At 35.4% G+C, this 22,784-nt stretch overlaps 1 protein-coding gene across 5 annotated transcripts in view; it reads left to right on the top strand.

Moving 5' to 3' along the window:
* Nucleotides 1-22,784, top strand: part of GABRA2 (gamma-aminobutyric acid type A receptor subunit alpha2) — a 112,003-nt gene that overhangs the window by 76,293 nt on the left and 12,926 nt on the right. For all 5 annotated transcript variants that reach the window (XM_086891442.1, XM_086891443.1, XM_086891444.1 and 2 more), the window contains 5 exons: nucleotides 2,274-2,341; nucleotides 14,644-14,864; nucleotides 17,212-17,294; nucleotides 20,230-20,373; nucleotides 21,141-21,293. In XM_086891442.1, the coding sequence (XP_086747568.1) occupies nucleotides 2,274-2,341; nucleotides 14,644-14,864; nucleotides 17,212-17,294; nucleotides 20,230-20,373; nucleotides 21,141-21,293 (669 nt within the window). The remainder of the gene's footprint in view (nucleotides 1-2,273; nucleotides 2,342-14,643; nucleotides 14,865-17,211; nucleotides 17,295-20,229; nucleotides 20,374-21,140; nucleotides 21,294-22,784) is intronic.

Here is a 22,784-nt window from a genome sequence, read left to right as displayed (position 1 = left end):
ATAGCCTAAGTTGTGGTCAATATGTTTGTTCTCTCTGTCTTCTCTGCTCATTTCTGATGGAAGAGTAGATCTAGAAGAGTTTAGAAATCATAGAATATGGGATTTATTTTTTTAATTAAAACTTGGAATGCAAGGCAAGCTTGAGAATTCCATGTCCTGTAGTTTATTATGTGCAAATATTAAAATAATTCCTCTGTGTCAAATAATAAATCAGATACAAATAACTGCTAGCAACAGAGTGAGGTTACCAGATGACCATGTTTCCAAGCATTTCAGGGGTGGGGAATGCGCAGGTAAAGATTTGCCAAGTAACTTTATTTCTTCTAGTAGGGTTCCTTCAAGTTATACAAGTATATTTGAAATTAACCTTGATACTCTGCTGTTGGAATACTTGACTGTCAGCAATATTTTTGTAACACCAGTGCTTTTCATGGAATTATGATTAATATTTTGTATTGTCATCATGGTACAGGCCAAATTTCACAATTAGTCCCTGCAGCACCATTTTACCACCTGAAGAGTAGTTCTCTTGTCACTCTCCCATTTCATTCCAATCTGTGCCAGGTAACCATTTGGAGATAACAATATTTATTTTTTTTTTCTGGAGAGTCTCCCACAGGCAGCATGAAGTCTCTAGTCCTCTGAAATGTACTTGTGGCTTCTGTAAGATACTTCAGCCAGATCCTTGTTGAGTACTAAGAACAGTGCAGACTCAGCACCTTTTCTGTCCACTGACATCAAATTTCTTTGTAAGATGTTTGGAGTGGAAATCAACTCAATTTGTGTAAGGATGCTTCATAAGGGATTTCAGACATCTCTATCATACAAATAAACATTTCTCAGGACATGCAGAGTAATTTTAGGAGTCAGTCTTTATTTATTTGCTTAAAAAGAAGGCATGATCCTGGAAAAAAAGGTTCTTTTTGATAGGAAGGGCTTTATGAAGTCCTGTATTCTAGCATTTGGCTGAAGAAGGAAGTTTCCTTTTAGATAAAAACAGGTGAATGTTCCTTGCCCATGCTCCAGAAGTTGTCTGAAATCACTGTATCTTTGCATCTATGTCCCTTTGAAAATGCACTTCTCCTCATGCAGCTGCTCAAGGATCAGTCCTGGCCTTTTCCTGGTGGCTGGTAGAGACTCTCCTGTCATGAGTGAGCACCACTGGTTTCTCCCAGTAAAGAGCAGGGATTATACTGTTGGCCTCAATATAATTAACACTAAAATTTGCTTATATCATGTATTTGTTAAAAGACATTTTTTAGGAAAGCAGAAACTATTAACTATCCATATTTAATTATTTAATAATGATTAAATATGGAAATATAATAATAATATAATAGCAGAATCACTTATACATAAGGGAGTTGTATTATTTTTGGGGATGGGAAATTCTGTGATGAGTCAAATTGCACCTAGATATATTCAAATTTTTCTTTTCCAATCAGCAGCTGCCTTTAAGGCAGAGTTCCTTGTGTTGACTGTCTAGAATGCATCCTGTAGTTGGCAACTGCTGTAAGAGGTTTCCTGTGTGTACTACCCCTCTTAGTGAAAATCGTTCTATTTTGAGCCTAATTGAAAACTGGAGATAGAAAACGAAGCAATTATTTTTCCCTGCAGTACAATATCTAATATTCTGATTTCATGGCTGTCTGACTGCAATGATTAGGAAGGACATTTTCTCAAAGTGTTCACAGTACCACAGTAATGTATCATGAGCATTGCGTATCAAGGAAAGGAACTGCTATGTTAAAATATGTGCCACTTAAAAACACACCCAATTAAAAAGGAGGATGTTGTTCTGTTACATCTGGGGCAGTCAATAATTGTCTTTTCTTGTCTTTTTCTTTGAAAAAGCTATTAAGGATGTGGAAAACAGCCTTCAGCTAGAAAGGCTTTAATAGGAGATATCTGCAACAACAGAGGTAACACCTCTGCAACAATGGCATTTTGTGTTTAGAACTGTCCTTCCATGTTAAGTCCAAGATAGTATGGTTGTTTTTGCTGGTAGAAAAATTGGATATATGTGTGTAGTTGCTGATGATTATAAAGTTGAACAAACTAAAACAAACTATTCTGTGGGACAAACACTTGTTTGTTAACCTCTGTGTTAAGTGGGAGAGAAGCTCCCAGTATTTACAACGGGTTACTGGCAAGGGGTAGTAAACAAGGAGGGAAACCTGTTCAAAATGTCCCATAATCTTGCATAGAGAGTTAAAAAAATATACTATCACTTTAAAACATTTGTTTGTTTGTTTGTTTTCTTTTTATATCAGATAGTATTACTGAAGTCTTCACTAACATCTATGTGACCAGTTTTGGACCTGTGTCAGATACTGATATGGTGAGTTCCTGAATCTTTTGCATGTATGGGTAAATGGTGTAAGATATATATATAAAAACTTCCTTTTAACTTGTATTCTTCTTTTACTTATTGAAGATGAATTTGGAATTTCACTGAAATCAGAAAGTGCCAAACCCCATGTAGCTGGAAATTTGGAAATTGGTTTATAGACTTTACATAATAGGTGTTCTTGTGTTAGCTGTGTAATTTAGACCAGTAAATCTTCTGATTGTCCCATTGACTGTACTTTGGTTTATATTCTGGAGCTCTTTTGATATGGACGAACTGGATTCCTCTCAGGTAAAAACCTGGAGTGAAAGGAACAGTCTTAATATTGGCAATAGACTGAGGGACCTAATGGGAGTCAAATCTAAATTAAACTTCTTGAAAGACATAGTTGGAAGCTGGGTCATCAACATGATTGTGGTGTTTTACAGATCTGTCCTTGATAATTTGCGTTGTTTAGTAAGCATGAAACTTTCAGAATATTATAGGATTACTCTGGATTATAGGGAATTGTTTGTAGGCTCACTGCAAATAATATAGAGATTAGGGAGAATGTTTCACACTGGGTAGAAAGACCTGATGAATATAGGTTCTCTAAAAGGGAAGGGAAGGACAATCTCAAAGTTACTTTGAGAGAGTATAACTACCTGTTATGCTCCTGTCCACTTGCCTAGTTTAGGGGAAGGTGGTTTAATTCACTGTGGGTAAGGCATAGAAGAGAACAAAATTCTCAGCAGATTCAACAACAAACTTTTACTTGCAAAATTTTGAACATTAAGATAGAATAAGGTACTTGACAAATTTTAAAGCAACATCCAGGCAAATAAAGTACTTCACAAACTTTAATTTAGCAGACTTAAATTTAGCCACTTAGTGGCTAAGGCTCTTACTAAGGCATTGACAGGAATTTTTTAGTCTGAGTTACAAGGTATTTAGAGAAGTAAGGGAGAAAGAAAGAGAAAGAATAAGAGTAAATGATATCGCCATCCATGGATTTACTAACAGGACTTCATTGTTACAGTTTTGATATCCTTTGGTCCAAGTGGTATCTTGATCCATCAGGGGTGGGGGAAACCCACAAACCACAGATTCCAGAGGGTTTATATATGCTTACCTTTAGGTGGAATGCCCAGGCACCTTCCCTGGTGTGGGGAGTTTTACGCTGTCTTTTTCAGCTCTGTGGATCTGTTTCAACACTGTGGATCCTGCACAGGCCTCTGGTGGAAGGCCCCAGAAATTTGGAAGGGGGGAAGAGGCATTTTAGGGGTTTTTGATGGTTTATGACACCTTCTAAGACATGGCAGCTGCCTCTCAGTTAGTGCAGTTGAGCCCCTCATGCCCCATCAGAAGGGATGAACATGTTCAGACCTACGCACAAATGTCCCAGTATGTCCTCAGGTCGGGGAGAGTTTTACAACTGAGCCACTTGTGTAAGGATGGACATCAGCATGACAAAAAGTATCAATCCACCTCACTGGATCTGCTTCTTTTTAGCCTCTTCCCTTATCTGTCTCCAACCCCAGCTCCTTGCAAAATGAATGTTGCTTTGTCATGGTCATCCCCTGGTGCTCACACCCTCTGCACCTGGGCTCTTACTGTGCTCATCCTCAGCAAAGCACCTGCTGCTTTTGCAAATGGCTGATTGTTTGAGCCATTAACCTTTAGCATCTCAATCTCTCACATTACCCTTGCCAATTCTGCAAGAAATTATTTTTGAAGTGTTCTGAACATTCACTGTTATGTGTGAGACATACCTAGGTGTGTCTGTAGATATTAAGAATGAATATTTTTTAAATCAGACAATGCTTCTTTTTCTATGAAAAAAATCAGGTTATGCATCATACAAAACAGGGAATATTATGATGTTATGAAAAATTTTCTGAAGCTAAATTTTTCATGGTCCATTGTACATTTTAAAAGTTATTTGCTTGCTGATTACCAGGTAATCATAACCCTGGAGAATATATTCTGGTGGGGTTTTGTGTTTGTTTTTTGTATGGGATAGATTCAGTTTTCAAGCTCTGTTTTGATAGTTATGAGTACACTAGTAAGGCTTCACATGAAAGCCCATTTCATAGGAGAAATAGACTTTTGTTTTTATTACTGTACATATTGCTGATTCTCTTGAGGTGTTTTATTCTAATGATTTTAGGTTTATGAAATTGTTCTTATTTTGCTAATAATTTTGTAAAAAAGGTATCCACAGCTATGTACAAAGATGATATGAACATCTTGACCTTGTTGGTCTAGTACCTCATTATTTAGAGTGGTAAAGTCTTGCATTTATGATAGTCCTGTGTAACAAGGAGGTGATATTAAACCACTTTTAAAGATGGGTATTGAGGCACAAGGAGACTTACCCAAGGCTGTGCAAGTCCTCTGTGCTTAAATGGAAATGTAATGAAAAGCTCCCTGAGCCTATTCCCTCACTCCCAACACACTTTTGACATCAGTGGATAAATGTATGGGGAACTCTGGGTGCCTATTTGCACAGACATATAGGCAGTGCAGTGAGGGGTCAGGTCCTTTGATGCTACAGCTCTAACAGATCCATGCAGAGCTGTTAATCAAAGCAGAGCGCAGTGCATCAGAACGGCAGCTGTTCCTCTAATGGGTAGGTTTATTTGCAGATAAGTAGATAGATAAATAAGAGCAGTTTAATTCTTATTACTACAAGCTTCAGGGTTAATTTAGCTTGTTCTGTTGATAATTATAAAATAATTTTGAAATGTATGAGCAGTCAATTAGAAAATTCCAACATGTGTGTTTTGAAATAATAGCTTCCAAACCATCACATATTCTGTTGAACATGAAGGTGACATTAGAGTTTTAACCATGAGTACTTTTTCATTCAGGACCTGCATGACTGAATCAATAATGTGAACTATTATACAGAGGATTCATTGATATTTTCTTCTGTAAATCTTGGAAACTCTGGGATATTATAATTTTCTAAAATTTTTTCCTTAAAAGGCTTCATTGGAAGAATAAGTTTGACTCTTGCCCATGTCCTCCAGAATTTTTAGAGAATGCTAAACTCAGATTTTTCCAGGAAGGTTGGGTTCCAGCCCCTGAAGTCCTCTGCTGTCACAATGTGAATGGTGAGGCCCTCAGTCACATGAGGTATTTAGGCTGAACACTGCTGTTGCCCAAAACTCTCGTGATTATTTTTGCCCCTAGGATTCCTTCCACCGGGGTTTCTTATAGTAATAAAATCATCAGGTGTGTGACTGCATCCCTTTGCATTATCTATTTTCCAGTTTGTGTTCTCCTTCTTGGTTGGTATCTTGTGAAGAATAATGCTGCTTAGAAGAAGAGGTTTTTGAAAACCTCTTGAGGGGGACTCACTGACACGGGAGATGTTTAATATGCATTTAGAATATGGATATATGAATATCACTGCACACAGGCAGTGATGGATGGATTGGAGCTAAGGATGCAGTTCTCACGTAGTGTTGATTCACAAAGTTGATAAAATGTAATTCTAATATTTGTTATTGAATTGTTAATGGATGCATGAGGTTTCTGTTTTCCTCACTAGCAGTTCCCATTAATAGTAATATAGCATGGTGTATGATCTATGACTTGGTATGATTGCTAGAATATGGGGGTTTATTCACATTCACTGTATTTTTCCCATGTCATGACTTTGCAAAAAAATAATTATGTCCAGGGGAATTTGATCTTTGACTGATGTTAAGCTAGCTGAAATTGCCATTGATAAATTCAGGAAATAGAAGCTGAGGCTGAGATTTTTCTCTAAATGTGTTAAGAGTCAAAAACAGTTGGTCCTTGTAGGGGATTAACATTTTGACTAAGTTCAAAAGATGCTACTCTCTGTTCTGACTAAAATAGTCAGCTACCAAATCTGTTCACTCTTGGCCGGGAGTCTGTTGCAAACTGTGCTTCAAGTGAACAAAAATATTTGGGTGTCTATATGATTTGTGTCAAAGAAAAGCTATTGTATGTCAACCACTCTATTTAATGTCAAATATGTGGTGCCAATATATAAGAATTTTAAACTTCCTTTTGCAAACTAGTGAGAATCAAGGAAGGCAAAGAAAAACATGGGTTTAAACAGATTTTGGGTTTAAACAGATTTTACTTTCACTCCTCTGTCTTTTTGAGCTGTTATTTCTCAGAAATGTTCAAGTTCAGTATTGTGATACTATGCCTTATAGGCTTCCAACCCAATCAGTGATACAAATTTATTTTGACATTAGCCCGAGAGAAGAAAAGCTGCATTGTTTAGAAAAACAAACAAATGAAAAATTGAACAGAACAACTGAAAAACAAAGCAGCTCTTAATTTTCTGAAGAGATATAGGAGTAAATTATTATTACAGAGGCTAATTAAAGCATTTATCATGAAATTAAAATGTTTAATATTTGAAAATGCAGAGGTAAAGAATGAAGTCAGTTGAATTTGTAAGCTAAAAAGGATTGAACATTTAACTTGATTATTTTCCTGCTTTAAAAATTAATTATTTGAAATCTGGTAGACTGTACCATCATTGTAAATCTACATGCTGCTAACTTGAATTTCATCACTGAAAGCAATGTTTTTTTACCTCTTTTTCTCAGACTTGGTGTCTTTCCAAGCTCTCCTGACACTTTGGCTCCAAAAATTTCCACAACTGAAAAAAAAATAAAAAATGTATGCAATAAATGAGAAATGAAACTATTGCTATTTACTCCTCAAGCAATAGTTATTTTGTGTAAGAAAGATTATGTAGGTGCTGATACCCTTTATATAAGATCTGGTGTGAAGAAGGGTTTGCCAAGGTTTATCAAATTTTGCCTTGGAACAGTCTTTCTGATTGTCACTGGGAACAGTCTTTCCTCCTTCCCTACAACACACGGTTAGTAGGTGGCAGGACTTAAATGAGTTTAGCTAGAATATTAAAACTAAGAAGCTTTCTGAAACTTTTGTATTTCAACTTGGAGTCTTAGATTTTCATTGTTATTGGGGAGTTTTGTTTACTGTGGTTACAACTTTGTTCCCAAGTAGTTTGTAAACAATAGTTTTTCCTAGTTTCTTGATGATAGACTTCCTATTTTTCACTTTGAAGTCAAGGAACAGGGACATTTCATAACCACACACTCTTCCATTTTGTCAGTTTTCAACTGAAATGTCAGTAAGTGTTTCTGATTTTTCAAATACAGACAGAATATAAATTTTGAGTGAAGACTGAAAGTCAAATACAGAAATTATCAGAAGAGTTGTTAGAGCACTTATAACTACTACTGAGGATAGTTCTTTAGAGATAGTGACTGAACTTGGAACCCTGTTTCTTTTATTCTGTCTGTTTTTCAGATTTCCTCATTTCAGTTTGTGTTTCAGATTTTTTTGGGTTTTTTTTTCCTATGCAACTTATTTTTAGTTCTGTTTTCAATTCTGAGTCCAGTTATTAGCTAGAATTCCTTAAGGGAAGCATTACAGAGCTGGTATGATACATAAGTCTGGAGAGAATAAGGGAGTACATCAAGATGATTTTTTTTTCAAAAATATTAAAAAAGAGTACTGCAATTACTTTTATGTAGTTATTCAAACTCAGTAAGAGAAGAATAAAGAGTAAGAGAAATGATAAATGCACTTGGACTTTCTGGATTTGTGGGGGGCATTGAGGAACATCTAGGTTGTGTTTTTATAATTGACATGTTTCTGAAAAGTCAATAAGCTTGTTGCTTTATTCCCTTTTTTTTTTGGCTCAGGTAATTGCCTTTGCAAGTTAAATCCACACTGAAATGTTGATGAGAATGTCTAATATGATCTCTTTCAGAGTTTCTGTCCTTTTATTCTGTTTGGAAGTCTTTTTCCTGCGTGCAACATCCATGCAAGTGGATCAATATTGGAGATTGATTTGTGAGAGGTTGTGTCCAAGCCTGTCACTGCTGTTAGCTCTCTCTGTACCTTTGTTTAGATTCCTGCTCCTGGCACCAGCCATCCACTCTGTTTCAGGGCTGCTCATTCTCCATGTCTGAATAAAAAAGGGACAATGACAAGAGTTTTTATTTTCAGTGACAGCACTAGAAAAAATGTCCTGTAGTCTCTTTTCTAAGTAATCCCTATTTGTATCTTTTACAGAACTCTTTTATCCCTCCTTGGTGCTTCTGTTAGATTCAGAGTAATTCTACATCAGGTATATAGAAAAAAACACAGAGAAAATTATTCAGAGAAGGTCCTTTTCATAAATGAATATGAATAGTAAGACATTCTCTTCCCTAGACGCTATCATTCAAACTGGTTAAACACATTTTTTCCAGACATTTTTTTTAATACTTCATGTTTAGATTAAATGCTTAGACAAAAATGACTGAAGTTGACAGGTTAGGCAGAAATAAAAGGCTTGAAACGAGTTCTTCAAATAGAGAAAAATTGTGCTGCAATTCCCTGGAAATATTCCACATATTCTTGATAGTATTAAAGGTCATATGTATCTGGCAGACATTACTTATGTATTTAAAAATGAATACACATTCCTTTGAAATGCAGTGATGGGATTGTGTTTCAGTTTTTAACAGGGCTGTTAAGCTTTTTGATAAAAAGTAACAAACAGTGCAGTCTCAAACCACAATCCTCCTTCACCAGAACATTTTCAAGGATTCTATTCACTAATATGTAAGAGCCACACTCCAAAAGACCTGAAAGGAATTTCTGTCTGTCTGCTATTTCCTTCTATGTTCTGTGTTGTGTACACATCAGGAGGCAGGTTTTGGAGAAGAGGAAATGGACCCCGTTTATTTCTCCGTGCAGTGAGATTCGATCTTGATACACAGGTGCTTGTACAGAGCCTGAGTAGTCAGTGCTTATGATTGGAGCACTGAGGGGGTTCAGAGGAGAACTCTTTCAGTTCTCATATTGTATGAAAATTACTTGTTTTTAGAGAAGAGGAAAGTAGAAAGTGAGATGGACTGTTTGTCCAGTCCGTAGGTGGGCCTAGGTAAAGCCAAGCAGCGATGATGAAGTAGCTTAGGCAGGCTGTTGTAGCGAGTTAGTCCTTCTGTGTGCCATCTGCACCCTGCATAGATCTGCCCACAGAGACAGCCACCAAGACAACCAACTAATGATGTGATCCTCCTACTGTAAGGCTAATTTCAGCACCACTGAAAATGTCTAGTGTGCAAGTTTAATAAATTGAATTGCAGAAGTTGCACCACAAACTTGTCACACCAACGAATATCAGGATGATATGATAAGTGTGCATATACTGGGCAACTTATTTTTCTTTGACTAATTACTTTTTTTTTAATCATCTGTCTAAACTTCTTGGTTTCTTGAAAGTAATTTTGATGCTTAGATGCATACCAATCATGTTAGTATTCTACAGCATACAGTTACATACTAAGATTGTTAATATTTTTAAACATATCCAAAAGAAAAATTACATTTCCTTAAGGCAAATATGAAAACAAGAATGTAAATTTTATGAATTGAAATGAAGAAATTATACTGATGTAAAAATAAATATTAATATGCAGTTCCTATATATATCCTAGGAGAGATTTAGGTCCAGGAGTTGGAACTATCTCATCAGTGTGTCAACCACAGCATTTCTAAGTGTCTTAAGGACTCAAAAAGCTGAAAAGCTATACATGCCATTTCCCCTTCGCTTGCTTTTAATTTTTTTATTTGTATTTTAAAAGTTTTATATTTTACAGTATTCAAAATTTGTTTTTGTAGTTATATATATATATATATATATATATATATGTCCATTAGTGACTTTAAGGGTGGTCAGGAAAAAGACAAATAAACTTTAGACAAATGACTAAGAAAAATCTTTACAAGTAGGGAGTGAGGTACTCTGGCTGGAGCTATTCATTAAGCAAAATGCTGTGTTCCAGAAGGTAATGAATAAAATGTTCTGTCTGCTTCAGGACAATGCTGCTTACTAATGGACACTTACAATTTTTGAGGTATTTGGAACATGTCCATCTTTACTCCAGATGCTAAAATTTCCAGAATTTGCCAGACATAATTGGAAAGGATGAGAGTACATTTTTTGTTGTTGAACTCTTCCCATACAAATCTGACCTTACCAAAAAAAAAAAAAATAAAAAGGAGACTGTCATGTAGTGGGGAAGGATTGCTTGTATTCAGGTCAGTTAAAGCTTCTGCCAGAGATACTAACATCTTTTTTATGGTGCATAGTGTTATGCATGCCAACTGCATATTAAAAGAGGAATGAAATTTCCTCACTGTTTTATTCTTCTGACCATGGAGCTGGCAGAGAGTCAAGTGCCTTTTAAAACTGTAGCAAGGATCTTATCACCTGTACCTAAAATTTCATGTAAGATAGTATAATAAATATTTGAAAGATTATGTTTAATTTTACCATGTAAAAGTCTGACTGCATAAGAACCATTTTAGACACAACACAGTAGGGAGTACTTTCTTGTATAGAAATTAGCACAGGAGTCCTCTGAAGACCTGGAAGGATGCTCCTGTGATTTGTGGAGATACTGCACTATATACTGGAGAGTGGTTAGGTCATGTCCAGAGAGAGCAGCTCTTTTTCATAGGAGAATATCTGCAGAATGAATGAAATTAGTATTGGGTATTAATCTGAGTATTTTTGTTTTGAGTCCAGTTTTGCCTTTGTCATGGAATGTTAGTCTTGGCTGAAAAGTAAACATTACACAGCATTTACCACAAAGTGGTATATATCAAATATATTGTATAGGAATTAGACTCAAAATCTTTATGTGGCATATTTTTGTAGGTAGCTTTTTATCATATTGATTATATTTGAAGTACATCAATACCTTCCTATTTTTTCATTTTTTTAATATTGTAAACATAGTGGGGATATTCATGATCATAGGTAGAATAGATTTGGCACAGAATGGAACATGGGATCAGTGAATATAGCCCTGGGATGCAAAGGCAGGGTTTGTATTTTTCTTTAAATAATAATTTTAAATGAACAATGACAAAATTGAGATTCCAATACTTCCATTGAAAAAAGTGCAAAGAAGTCTGTAGAAAGATAAGTTATTTAAGAATTATGTGAGATTTTACTACTATTGTGGTAAAGGGAAACAGAAGATGTTTGTCATCATTCACACCAAACCTTGGTTTATTCTGTTTCCATCTTCTAAATGAGATGATCTGAAACAAACAGGACTTGATGTAATTTCAGTGTTTGTTTGTCAAAGTGATGGTCACAGTTTTGATCTGCCAGGGCTGGAGGAAGCCCATGAACATAGAATTCAATGGGTTAATATATGTTCAGGTTTACATGGGAGTGCCCAGACACCTCTCCTGGGGAGGGGAGTTGTGCACTGTCTTTGCAGAGCCATGGATCTGTTGCAGCTGTGGATCATGTGCAGTCCTCTGGTGGAAGACCCCAGAAGTGAGTCTGGCAGCTATGATCTCCCCCTGCCAATCCCAGCCAGGGCTTATTTTCAGCACATCTGCTGAGCTGGCTTTTCCTATGGATACATTCCTCTCAGCCTTGTTTACTTCTCCTTAGACCTGAGATAATGGGACAATAATATCACCTTTGTCTTATCTCAAGTTCCCATCAAGAGGCTTAACTTACTGTCCAAATTTCCAGGAATTCACAGAGGCATACTGGGGAGAGGGAGAGAGGAGAATTCTGTGGTCTAAGATGAGTACTTGCTTCTTTGTACAGTTTGCCACCAAAGTCCTTTGGTGATTACCTTAACAGTGTTTGAGCCATTAACCATTACCTGTGGATCAGTCAGATTTCTCAGTAGGATCTCTCAAGGCTGCAGCTCATTCTGCTGCTCATTCTTTCCTGCTCATGCCACTTCCCTAAATGTTGCCATGCAGCAGATGCAGGTTTTTGTGAAATGTTGCTCTTTTGATTTAGTAGCATTTCATGTCTGCTGTTTTTTTTCCTATTTTATTTCTCTTACAATTATTTTTCTGTATGTTTGGAAGACAGTAAAAAAGCAGGATCTTTGAAGTTCTTTATTGATGGAAACATTGCAAAAAAGTTCAGATTTATATTCTAATAATTTCTGTGCAGGGATGTTTCTCAAAAGAACCTTTAGGACAAATCACTCACTCCTGTTGAATTTCAGTGGAATTTCAAAGTTTTAATTCCTTCAGGCTCTTCTTCTCAATTCTTTATACCTCAAACATCAGTCTTACCATAAAAATGATTTATTGGTAACACCTCTCAGTTGAAAACCATGAGGAGGCTCTTAGGGCAATTGTTTTCCATTAATTACCTGGTATTTCTATCCAGATTTCATATTCTCCCCTGCTGCTCCTGATCCTCCATGATATTATGCATTTTGTCACTTTCCCTGGTGTGCAACTGAGCTGATAGGTAACTTGCTATTTGTAAATGGGATTTTAAGTCACATGATATTTAACCAATAAACAACATATAAATCAGCAAACAAAAGAGGACAATTAAATGTGATCTATCACAGAGAAGTGAGCAAACCACTTGTTATGAGACAGTTCTCTAGCATTGATGAGGTACTGAACAAAATCAAGTATATCAAAGAAATCCATCTTTTGAGGTTCATAATTTTCTATAAAATATATATATCTGCTAAAATATTATTAGAGATAATAGAAAATGTGATTAAAGAAAACCAAGCAAATTAATTTTCAGTGTTCTGTCATGTTAATTTTATTTAATATATTATATTTATATAATAAATGTTAATATAATTAATATATGTTAATATAATTCGTGTTAATTTTATTTAATATATAATATTTATATATTTATTTAATATTTTAAATATTTAAAATATTAATTAGAAAAATGACAAATTTTTATTACATTAATGTACAACCTCTTGGTGTATCTAAAATCTGAGCTTCTGTTTTTTGTCAGGTTAGTTTATAAGTATCCATAATTTCCAAAATATCTCTTTGCATTTTTCACTGTTTATAAAGAGAACTGCTTCCTCTCCCGCCCCTGTCATGCTCCTTCACGTAACAAAGTTCTCTTTCCTTTATTCTGCATGCTCTCCTTAGCCTCTGGCCCTGACCTGGAAAAGGTCCTCACAGCTCTTTGGCTCACAGACCAAAGGAGCTGAAGGGAGCTGTCACTTGTCTCTGACTAGTCAGCACTCCTTTTGTGTGGCTGTGTGCTTGATGGAGAAGAACCTTAAGCCTTTTTAATCAGCACACAAGGGAGCAGAAAATTATAGAGGCTGATAAGTTCCTTGAAGTCACTTTTATATTGAAATCCCTTGAAAATTTTATATTGGTTAAATTTTATCAGGCCTTATTCAATCAAAGTAGTTTACTTGAAAATGGTTTATGCAGAGCAATTGCAGTAGTAGAGACTGTTGCAGCATACTAATATTTTGAAGTACTGAGACCATATTTTGTACCTGTCCAACAAAACAAAATTGCCCCAAGGTAGCATTTGCCAATTTGCTGAACACAGTTTGCTTCCAACATAGTTTTAAGCTCTCCCATATCCAATTTATATACTGTGCTGATGGAAGCAAAACACTAAATCCATTTACAGTTCCATTTTGAAGATAGATGATGAATTTACATTATCAATGTTTAATTAGTTTTTTTTTTTTTGTTTGTCTGTGTTGTGGTTTAACTCCAGCCAGCAACCAAATAAACAGCAACAAAACCCACCAGATGGGATACCCAGAACTGGTTGATACAGGCGTCTGCTCTAGGTCATCAGTCTGTTTTTTGCTTGCATCCTTTTTTTCCCAACTGTGCTGCCTTCCCAAGACTAGGCATCAGATTAAGGTTCAGCAGACAATGTGTCTTCTGTTAATCACCAGCTGTTGTTTCCTACCTATGTACTTATATAAAATTCATACCACTACAGAGCCTTACATTCCTCTTTGGAGGAATCTTATATCATTCTGCTTGTATGTACTGTACCTTTTATGGGTTGTCTTGTTTCCTTACTTCCAGGTTCAGCCATTCTCCATGCTCTTGAAATGCTGGGTTACTCTACAGGAGAAGATACTGAAAGAACTCTAATATCTTCCTGTGTATTTTTTCCTTACTTTCCTTCCTTACTGTGTTTACTGAAATTACCCATGTCACAGATACTTTGTATATCAGATACAGAAATCTAAATATTGAAAGAGTTCAATAAAAAAAAAAACCAACAGCTAACAATCATGAAGAGGAATGTCATACTCCCAATACATTGATTTCCTGTTTATTATTCTCACTACTATACAATTTTTTGTGATGATTGTTCCCCCTTGACAATTTTACCAAGGCAATTTTGCAGACAAAGCTTTTCTATTTCTGTTCTCAGAAAGCAGATTTGTGTTTCATTGTGTCAAAAAAAGCATATATTTATTCCATTACAGGAGTACACGATAGATGTTTTCTTCCGTCAGAGATGGAAGGATGAGAGATTAAAGTTTAAAGGCCCAATGAACATTCTTAGACTGAACAACCTAATGGCCAGCAAAATCTGGACCCCAGATACATTTTTTCACAATGGGAAGAAGTCAGTGGCTCATAACATGACGATGCCAAACAAGCTTTTACGGATCCAGGACGACGGGACGCTGTTGTACACCATGAGGTATGTCTGCTCCTCTCTGCTCTACTCAAGCAATTTCTTGATGTGATTTTTCCACTGAACAATTAAATCGGTTTTCTGGAGAAATCTCCTTTGTTTTATTTCTCTCTAAGCAGAAAGAAAACTAGAAAAATGTATGTTTTGTTTCCAGATCTGTTAAAAGTCTCTTGGCTGATAATGAGTTAGATCAGTTTTCCCATGTGTGCAGCAGTTTTCATATTTTTGTAATGTATTGAAGATGTTGAACACCTGAATGAAGTTGTTTGAAAGCTTCAGGTAGAGTTTACCAGCTCTGTCATAGAATGATTAAAATAGTGTAGGATCTTAGCCTGTTACTGCAGCCATTGTATTGAATCTGTGAGCGCCTCTGCAAACCTTTTATTAAGATCAGAGGCAATAAAAAAATAGAGCAAGAATAAAGAGGTGAAAAGGTCTCAAATTCTTTCCAGCAAGAGGTAAAGAGAAAATATATCTTACTCCATTATTACTGTTTCTTTACATCTAATTAAAATATTTAACTTAGAATTTTAATTTTTTCATCTTTTGCATCATTTGTAGCTAAGATAAATATTTAGCTGGTAAAATGTATGAAATTCACCTAAAAAACAGAATATAGAATATTCTATTATTAGAATTATTATACTATTATTGCATTATTAGAAAAAATATAAAAAAATCAGGTATACACAGATATTAGTAGCATTTCTATAAGAGTGATTTCTTTTTTGGTAACTCTTTTGGCACTAATGTTACCTATGTGAATTTTTTGGAAATTTTTATCCAAGTGTCCAGGAATCCCTGATTTAGTTTTTTTCTTTTTCTTGGAGAATACTTAATAAATTGAAGTTGTAATGACTGTTGACTTAAAATCACCAGTCCAAGCTAGAAAATGTGAGCTTCAAAGTTAACATGTACTGTGGTACTTTTTCCATACAGCCATGCCAGCATCCCTGAAACTCAGTTTTACTACACAGCTCTGAAACCCTTACCTTAGCCCAAGTATTGAGTGTTGACTGCTAATGACATTGGATGATGTAGTGCTTGGAGAGATTCAGAAAAGTTTGCTTGAAGTAAATTGAGACCCCTTGTGTTGTATTTTTGCTTTGGCTCAAATCAATATTTGAGAATTATCTGTATAAGCTGACTGAAATTCCCTTCCTCCAGAGGATATACTAATCATATACTATAAATAGTAGGAAATCCTGTTTGAAACCATTTTGAAGTATAAGCCGGGTCAGGTTAATTATAATTAATGAATCATTTTGGTTACTTGTAAGTCTGTTGGTTCTCAGGGTATGAGATTAATGTGTACCCTGATCTAACTGTTTTGCCTAGATTCTAAACAGCTGTTTTTATTGTGTCTGCATAAAATGATTGTGTGATTTACTTCAGAGGCTCATGCAGTCCTTTGTCTTCGGCTGTTTGCTGATTCTTATCTCTTGGTGCCCCTTGAATTCAGATAAACATTCTTGGGGGATGGTGGAGTAGAAATATGAAATATTTTTTGGTGGAAGGCTGGGAGAAAATAGCAGAGAATACAATGACTTGGAACCACTAGGAATACAGAGGGATATAACTGATGCTTGATGAAGAGGAAGAAAAGGCATACAGAAAAAATCTCTACCCAGAGAAGACTTATGGGAAAGGAAGGAGAAACATAGGGGGTTTTTTCTTGGCTTTTTTTTTTTTAAATTAAAAATAATGGGGAAGTCCATGAAAAGCTTTCTTCAAATTGTTTTAATTTTTTTTTATTGTACTAATCCCCATATATGATACTGGGATATTGCTGGGTTTTTTTCACAAAATGAGCAAAAGTGGATGATTTGTTAACATAATGTCACACTTAACATAAATAAAAATAATAATCACTAGTATGAAGAATGAGCAGAAGCAATCTTTTGAAAGAACACAAATATTTTTTCTCTATATCTTCCATTCAAAATGTAAAAAAATTAAATTCAGAAGACTGGAGTAGGGTTCTTTGGCATGTTGATTGTATTTTAGATGATTTTTTTAATAAGCCTTTAAGAGCCATATTAGCACACATGTAGCTCAGAATATTATAAGAAGAAAATTATTGTTCTTAACTTGGCATAACTTAATTTGTATTTTTCTTTAAATGACCTTTGTTCATTATTTTGAGGTCAGCTTTTATAGATTCTTGATAAGTAAATGCCTTTCAAAGGAACACATAAAATGGAAGAAGTAAAAGCTGGTTTAAATTCCTTTTAGTTTAATATAAAGTTTCAATTCAGTCTAATAAATTGGCATGAACTCTGTTAATCTCTGTGGAACTGATTTTCTTGTTTTGCTGAATGACTTAAATGCATAGAGGTCATTTACCTTTTAGGCTTACAGTCCAAGCTGAATGTCCAATGCACTTGGAGGACTTCCCTATGGATGCTCACTCATGCCCACTGAAATTTGGCAGCTGTAAGTATATAATATGAAGTACAGCCTTTGGTTAGTAACATTTCTCAGTATGATTTTGTTTCAGTAAATTGTTACATGAGAAATTTAAACCAGAAGATGGGACTTTAAAAAAAAAGTTTGTAACCTGACACATCAAAATCTCTTTTTCTCTATTTAAGTGTTGTGTCTTCTAGTGTCTTTTAAAGATTTCATTACTGCAGTTAACAATAAACACCCTGCACCTGATCAACACTGCCCTGGTCTATTTTCATTGCAGTGTGCAAATCATAACACAGAACTGGATGCACGTAGCCTGTGTAATATTAACAAAGAGCAGATCAAAGGGTCAATGAGTGCTTTTTATTCAATTTATCATGACAACTCAGTTTCTCTTTATTGTTAATGATATTTTAATGTTTTTATTCAATGAAGGCAATAGTGAATGGCTTTATGTGAGAAAAAAAAAAATCATTTTTTAGTGGATCTGCATGTTAGAGACAGGTGGAATTTGACCTCACAGGCATTATTTTTAACAGCAGCATTATTTCACTTTCTTAGATTACAGCCATTCTTCTTCTTTTTCATTATATATATTTCCTGGATTTTGTACATTAAAGCTTTCTTTTTTTCTTTTTTTCTTTTTTTCTTTTTTTTTTTTTTTCCTCTGGCTGCAGCCTACATTCTCTGCTGGGCCAAGGAAAGGAAATGTTTTGTTTTTTTTTGAGGAAACAAGTTAAAACCTATAAATTCTGGCTGACTTTACAAAAGTCATTCAAAATTTGTCATACAAAAATTGTAGCAACCACAGAATACAAAGCAGGGGATATGCTGCCACTAAGGACATCATTAACCACATGATGCTTGTCACAGCACTGTGCCACTGTGCACAGTGCCATCGTGCTCCAATATCCCTTTTCTTTGGAGTCTGTGGCAAATTAAATGAAGCCTGCACTTCTGATGTGTCCACACTTGAAGGAAATCTTAGTTATGGAGATAAAAGATCATTAGAATGGATGCTATTTGCATCATGAAGCTTTTTCCCACCCCCTCAATATTATATCTGTAATTCATAATTCAGCCTAAATAACTAACACCAGAGATGTTAGCCAAAATTGGCTACTGACTAATGATATTTACATATATGTGCCCAGTGAAGCATATTGGATTTATAAGGTGTTGGAGGAAAAAAAGACTTATATGTAGCTTCCAACTTGAAAATTCCTGTAATGAAACTCAGGCTAAAAGACTACTTTCTTCATGAGCAGTTTTAGGTTACAAACCCTTATGGCTAGTAGGTGTAGTACACTTTGTGTGAACCACTTCCTTTTTTGTCTTTTTTTTAGTCTTGACTGTTTGTTTTTCTTACCAGCTTGCTTTTTTTTCTCTGCCTATGATTTTTTAATAATCAGAGGAATTCTAAATGTGAGCAATGTGATTTTAAAAAAAAGTGTCTTTCATTTCCCTCAAAGTCACCTGTGCTCCAGCCTCTTGGCACATTCAGGGGACTCTTATTTCTGTTCATTTTGAATGGCTTCACACACATTTTATTTCTTTACCTAGGACTCATTTCTAGACAACTGTGCATTTTTCAGCTTTTATTCTGGGATAGAATCTGAATGATGAATAGTGGTGAAAATAAGCAGGAATCCTGAGGATTTTGGTTTAACTAAGGCAAGTTTGCCAATGGTATATATTTGTCACAGCTCTTCATATGCTGCTAATCTTATGTTGCTAGGAGGATCATCAGCATGTATGAATGTCTCTTTTTATACATAAGAGAAAAGCCAAACTGAATGTATGGGAGAAGCTGTAGCTTAATAGATTGCTTTTCTTTATTCTTTTCAAAAAGTCTAGCTGACAGTGAAGAGAATGGAGACAAATCAACAATTTGCCATACTGCTGGTTTGCATCAAAGCAGAGATATTTTTGTGGAAAGCTGAAAGGATAGATGGGAAGTGTTAAAAATCTCTGCTTGCTACCCACCTGCTACATTTTGTTAGTCATGCAATTTATGGCTAGTTGCATGAAGAAGCTACTTTTTGAGCCTCTAGAGATTTCTCAAATGAAAATGTTTGCAGACCAACAGTAATGATGCTTTACTTTTTAATTGCACTTGCAATTATGGTGTAAGATTTAATTGTACTTGTCTCAGTCAATCAAAATGAACACACAACTTCTTCCATCAGTGGTTTACCCTTTTCCTTTCATATTCCATTTGTTAATAGGATATTAGACTGGAAAAACTTTCAGGACATACTCATTTTTTTTTTCTTACTTACTGGAGAGGCATTAGTGCTGTTTAAAGTACAGTGTTGATTTGCTTTTGTACTAGTTTATTTTGAGAGACCAGGCTAAATGTATGTTTGATCATGAATGTACTGAGAGAGCAGCCTTTTTAATGTCAGTGTGTCCCCCAAAATAATGGAAACTAGTGAGATTGAAGAGGGTAGGCAGGACAAGGTACCAGAGTGTTGTCACTGCTGGCTTCCCATATTTAAGTCTGGATTTCAACTAATAATAAAATTCTTGTGATACACCCCCAAAGTTGGAGACAATGGAAGGTCAGAATTATACAGGAATGAATTTTTTAGAATGTTGTGTGTTCTAAATCTTGCAAATTGTCCTTCTTTTCATTAGCCTTATGGCAAATTGTAGGATACATACAATATCTAATCTCTGGCAAGTCTTTTAACAGTGTAGAAGAGATGTTGTTAGTAGATTAATAGAAATAAATTGTGTTTAATAAGATCACAAGTGAGTGCTCTGTTCCCATGCTGCAATAGGCACTTACTTTACAGTAAAGCTATTTCAGACAGTCAAAGATATTTTTTACCACATAATTTAAAATTCCTTGGGGTGAGTTTTTATTTGAAAAATAAGTAGCTCTTGTAATTCTGTGAGTTTTGATGGATGCTGTTTAAATTGCTGATGAAATATTTTACCTTGTTTCTCACAGATGCATACACAACTTCAGAAGTGACATACATTTGGACTTACAATGCTTCAGATTCAGTGCAAGTGGCACCAGATGGCTCAAGACTGAATCAGTACGATCTTTTAGGCCAAACAATTGGAAAAGAGACAGTTAAGTCAAGTACAGGTTAGTAAAAGATATTTTGGAGAAAAAGGCAATTGCTGGCTGTGAAAACTATATTCCAGGTGGTGTAAAAGGCTTCTGAAAAAGAGTGTTGCAAAATGTGATCTATTAGGTGGGTACTGTACAAGTAACACAAAAGAGCACTTCACTGATTCTTTCAAATTATACTTAACTGGTGATAGCAGAGGTGAACTTGTCCTCAGGAACTGTTTTCTAGAATTATATCTGGAGCTCCATGTTAAATCCTAACATTTGTAACCGAGGGCTGGGATATTCGTTGAATTTCATATTGTAAACAACATAGATTTTGTTTATTAAATGGTAAAGCAGACAGGTTTCAACCATGTTCCCCTCCCATCATGTTTTGACGTTAAACACTGGAGTATTCTGCCAGACTCTAGACTGGTTTCCTTCATGGGCCAGGCTGTGATGGACCCCCATGAGTGCCTTAAGTGATTAAGTTCTCAGAGAGCTGTTGTGTGAAGACAGAGAGTTGCTTATGAGCAGAAGCCTTCAAGGCTGAAGTACTTCTCAGTGCATACAAGAGTTCCTCATCTTTCATTCAACACAGTGGGAATCAGAAATAGCTGTACTCATTATCTTTCTTATAATCTATAGGATGCTTTCTATTTCAAAATACCTTTGGTACAATATAACCCTAGAACATTTGTTTCACAAAAATATAGCAAACTTTCCCTTATCAAAGAAGTTGACTTTCTTAAGATGATAATGTTTTGTTTCATTGTATTTTGTTTGTTTGTGGCACCTAGGTGAATATACAGTAATGACGGCTCATTTCCACTTGAAGAGAAAAATTGGTTATTTTGTCATTCAGACTTACCTCCCCTGTATCATGACTGTCATTCTGTCTCAAGTGTCATTCTGGCTGAACAGAGAATCTGTGCCTGCCAGGACAGTCTTTGGTGAGTACACCGAGTAGCATTAGCTCTGTTTGCAATAGTTGAAGTTGCTAGAAAGTACTTTTGAAGTAAAGAGCTTTTTCATTCAAGTTAAAGCGTTTGTAGAATGTGATATGATTTCTAGTCCAAACAGCATTCAACTGCAGCTTGCACATCTCCTGAGAATCCCAAAGATTTTAGAAATTAGTACATGCAAGCAAACTGTCCTCATATATCATTGATTCTTTTAAGAGGAAAAAAAAATCACAGAATAGAAAAAAGTAATGTTTCTATTTAAAAAGTCAATTTAGTAAACTTAGATATTTTTCTGAAATAACTTACTTACCTTGATATTATCCAGGTATTCTGGTACTTGGTAGATAAGCAAATTTCTCAATTTATTTGTAAATTAGGAAAATTCATTTTGAATTTGTTGAACTATTTGTGTTAAAATTTCAAGCTGGAGTTCTTTTAAAGAAATCCTATTCTGAAGTTTTGGGCAACACTTTTTTGCTAATTCAAATTGGAAACTACTGTTAGGCAGCAGACAGGTTCAGCAGAGAAATAAGTGGTGTTTCTCAAAGTAAAAAATGTTCTTATTTGCAAAGCCAAGTTCATTTAGTTTGTTTGCTTTTAAAGAAAAAGAAATTAGCACAATAAAATTAATGTCTGTGTGGAATCAGTCATCAAAAATGCTGCATAAAATTGTATGATTAGTCATCAGTAAACACCATGTACTCTTCAAAAAATAGGCCAAACTCAAATGCATATTAAGTATGATGCACAACAAAGCATTTGCTGTCACTCCTGGTAGAGAACATGCCACACAAAACATTGTGAAAATTGCAGGTTTGAATATGAGCCTTATTGAAGTCAGATGAAATAGGTCGGTGGTTTCAATGGGACCAGAATTCTACCATGGTTTTCCAGGCAGCTATCAGGCAGAGTTTTTTTTGGTCTTTCTTCAAAATCTTCTGTGAATTTATCTGGTTTTGATTATGAAAATGTACACTCCTGTTTTCCAGCCTTGCAAGTACACTGTCAAATCCTTCTATATCTCTGTCTTTGCCCTTTTCTGTATCCACTCCACTGCATTTAGGACAGTGTGATTGATTTCTCCAAAAAAAGTCTCACATCTGGTCTTCCTAAAATGCACTTTTCGTTACTGTGTCACTGTTAACAAGGTACTCCATCCATAGCAAGGCCTTGGGATAATTTTCCTGAAGTGTTGCCTTCCTGCACAACTCTTTCTTGTTCTTGATTTTTTTTCTGTTTAGTATATATTTCTTTTAGAAATAAATAGTATCTGCATGGCAGCCTGCTGGTTTGCCCTCCTGGGGTTTAGTATAACGTGGATAATGAAGTATCCTGCTTCAGGATGTCTTGAGTGAAGTGCAAGGAGGGCTACAAAAACATTATCACACTGCTCAGTGACACAAAACCTGAAATCTGTTTACTAAGAACGATGGGTTTACTGCAGACAGCAGTTCTATGCTAGTATTTTATTTCTGCTGC

The sequence above is a fragment of the Cyanistes caeruleus genome, chromosome 5 (genome assembly GCF_971803275.1).
Source record: "Cyanistes caeruleus chromosome 5, bCyaCae1.hap1.1, whole genome shotgun sequence".
Lineage (NCBI taxonomy): Eukaryota > Metazoa > Chordata > Aves > Passeriformes > Paridae > Cyanistes > Cyanistes caeruleus.
The sequence above is the reverse complement of the archived record's forward strand: the minus strand, read 5'-3'. Positions and strand labels throughout refer to the sequence as shown.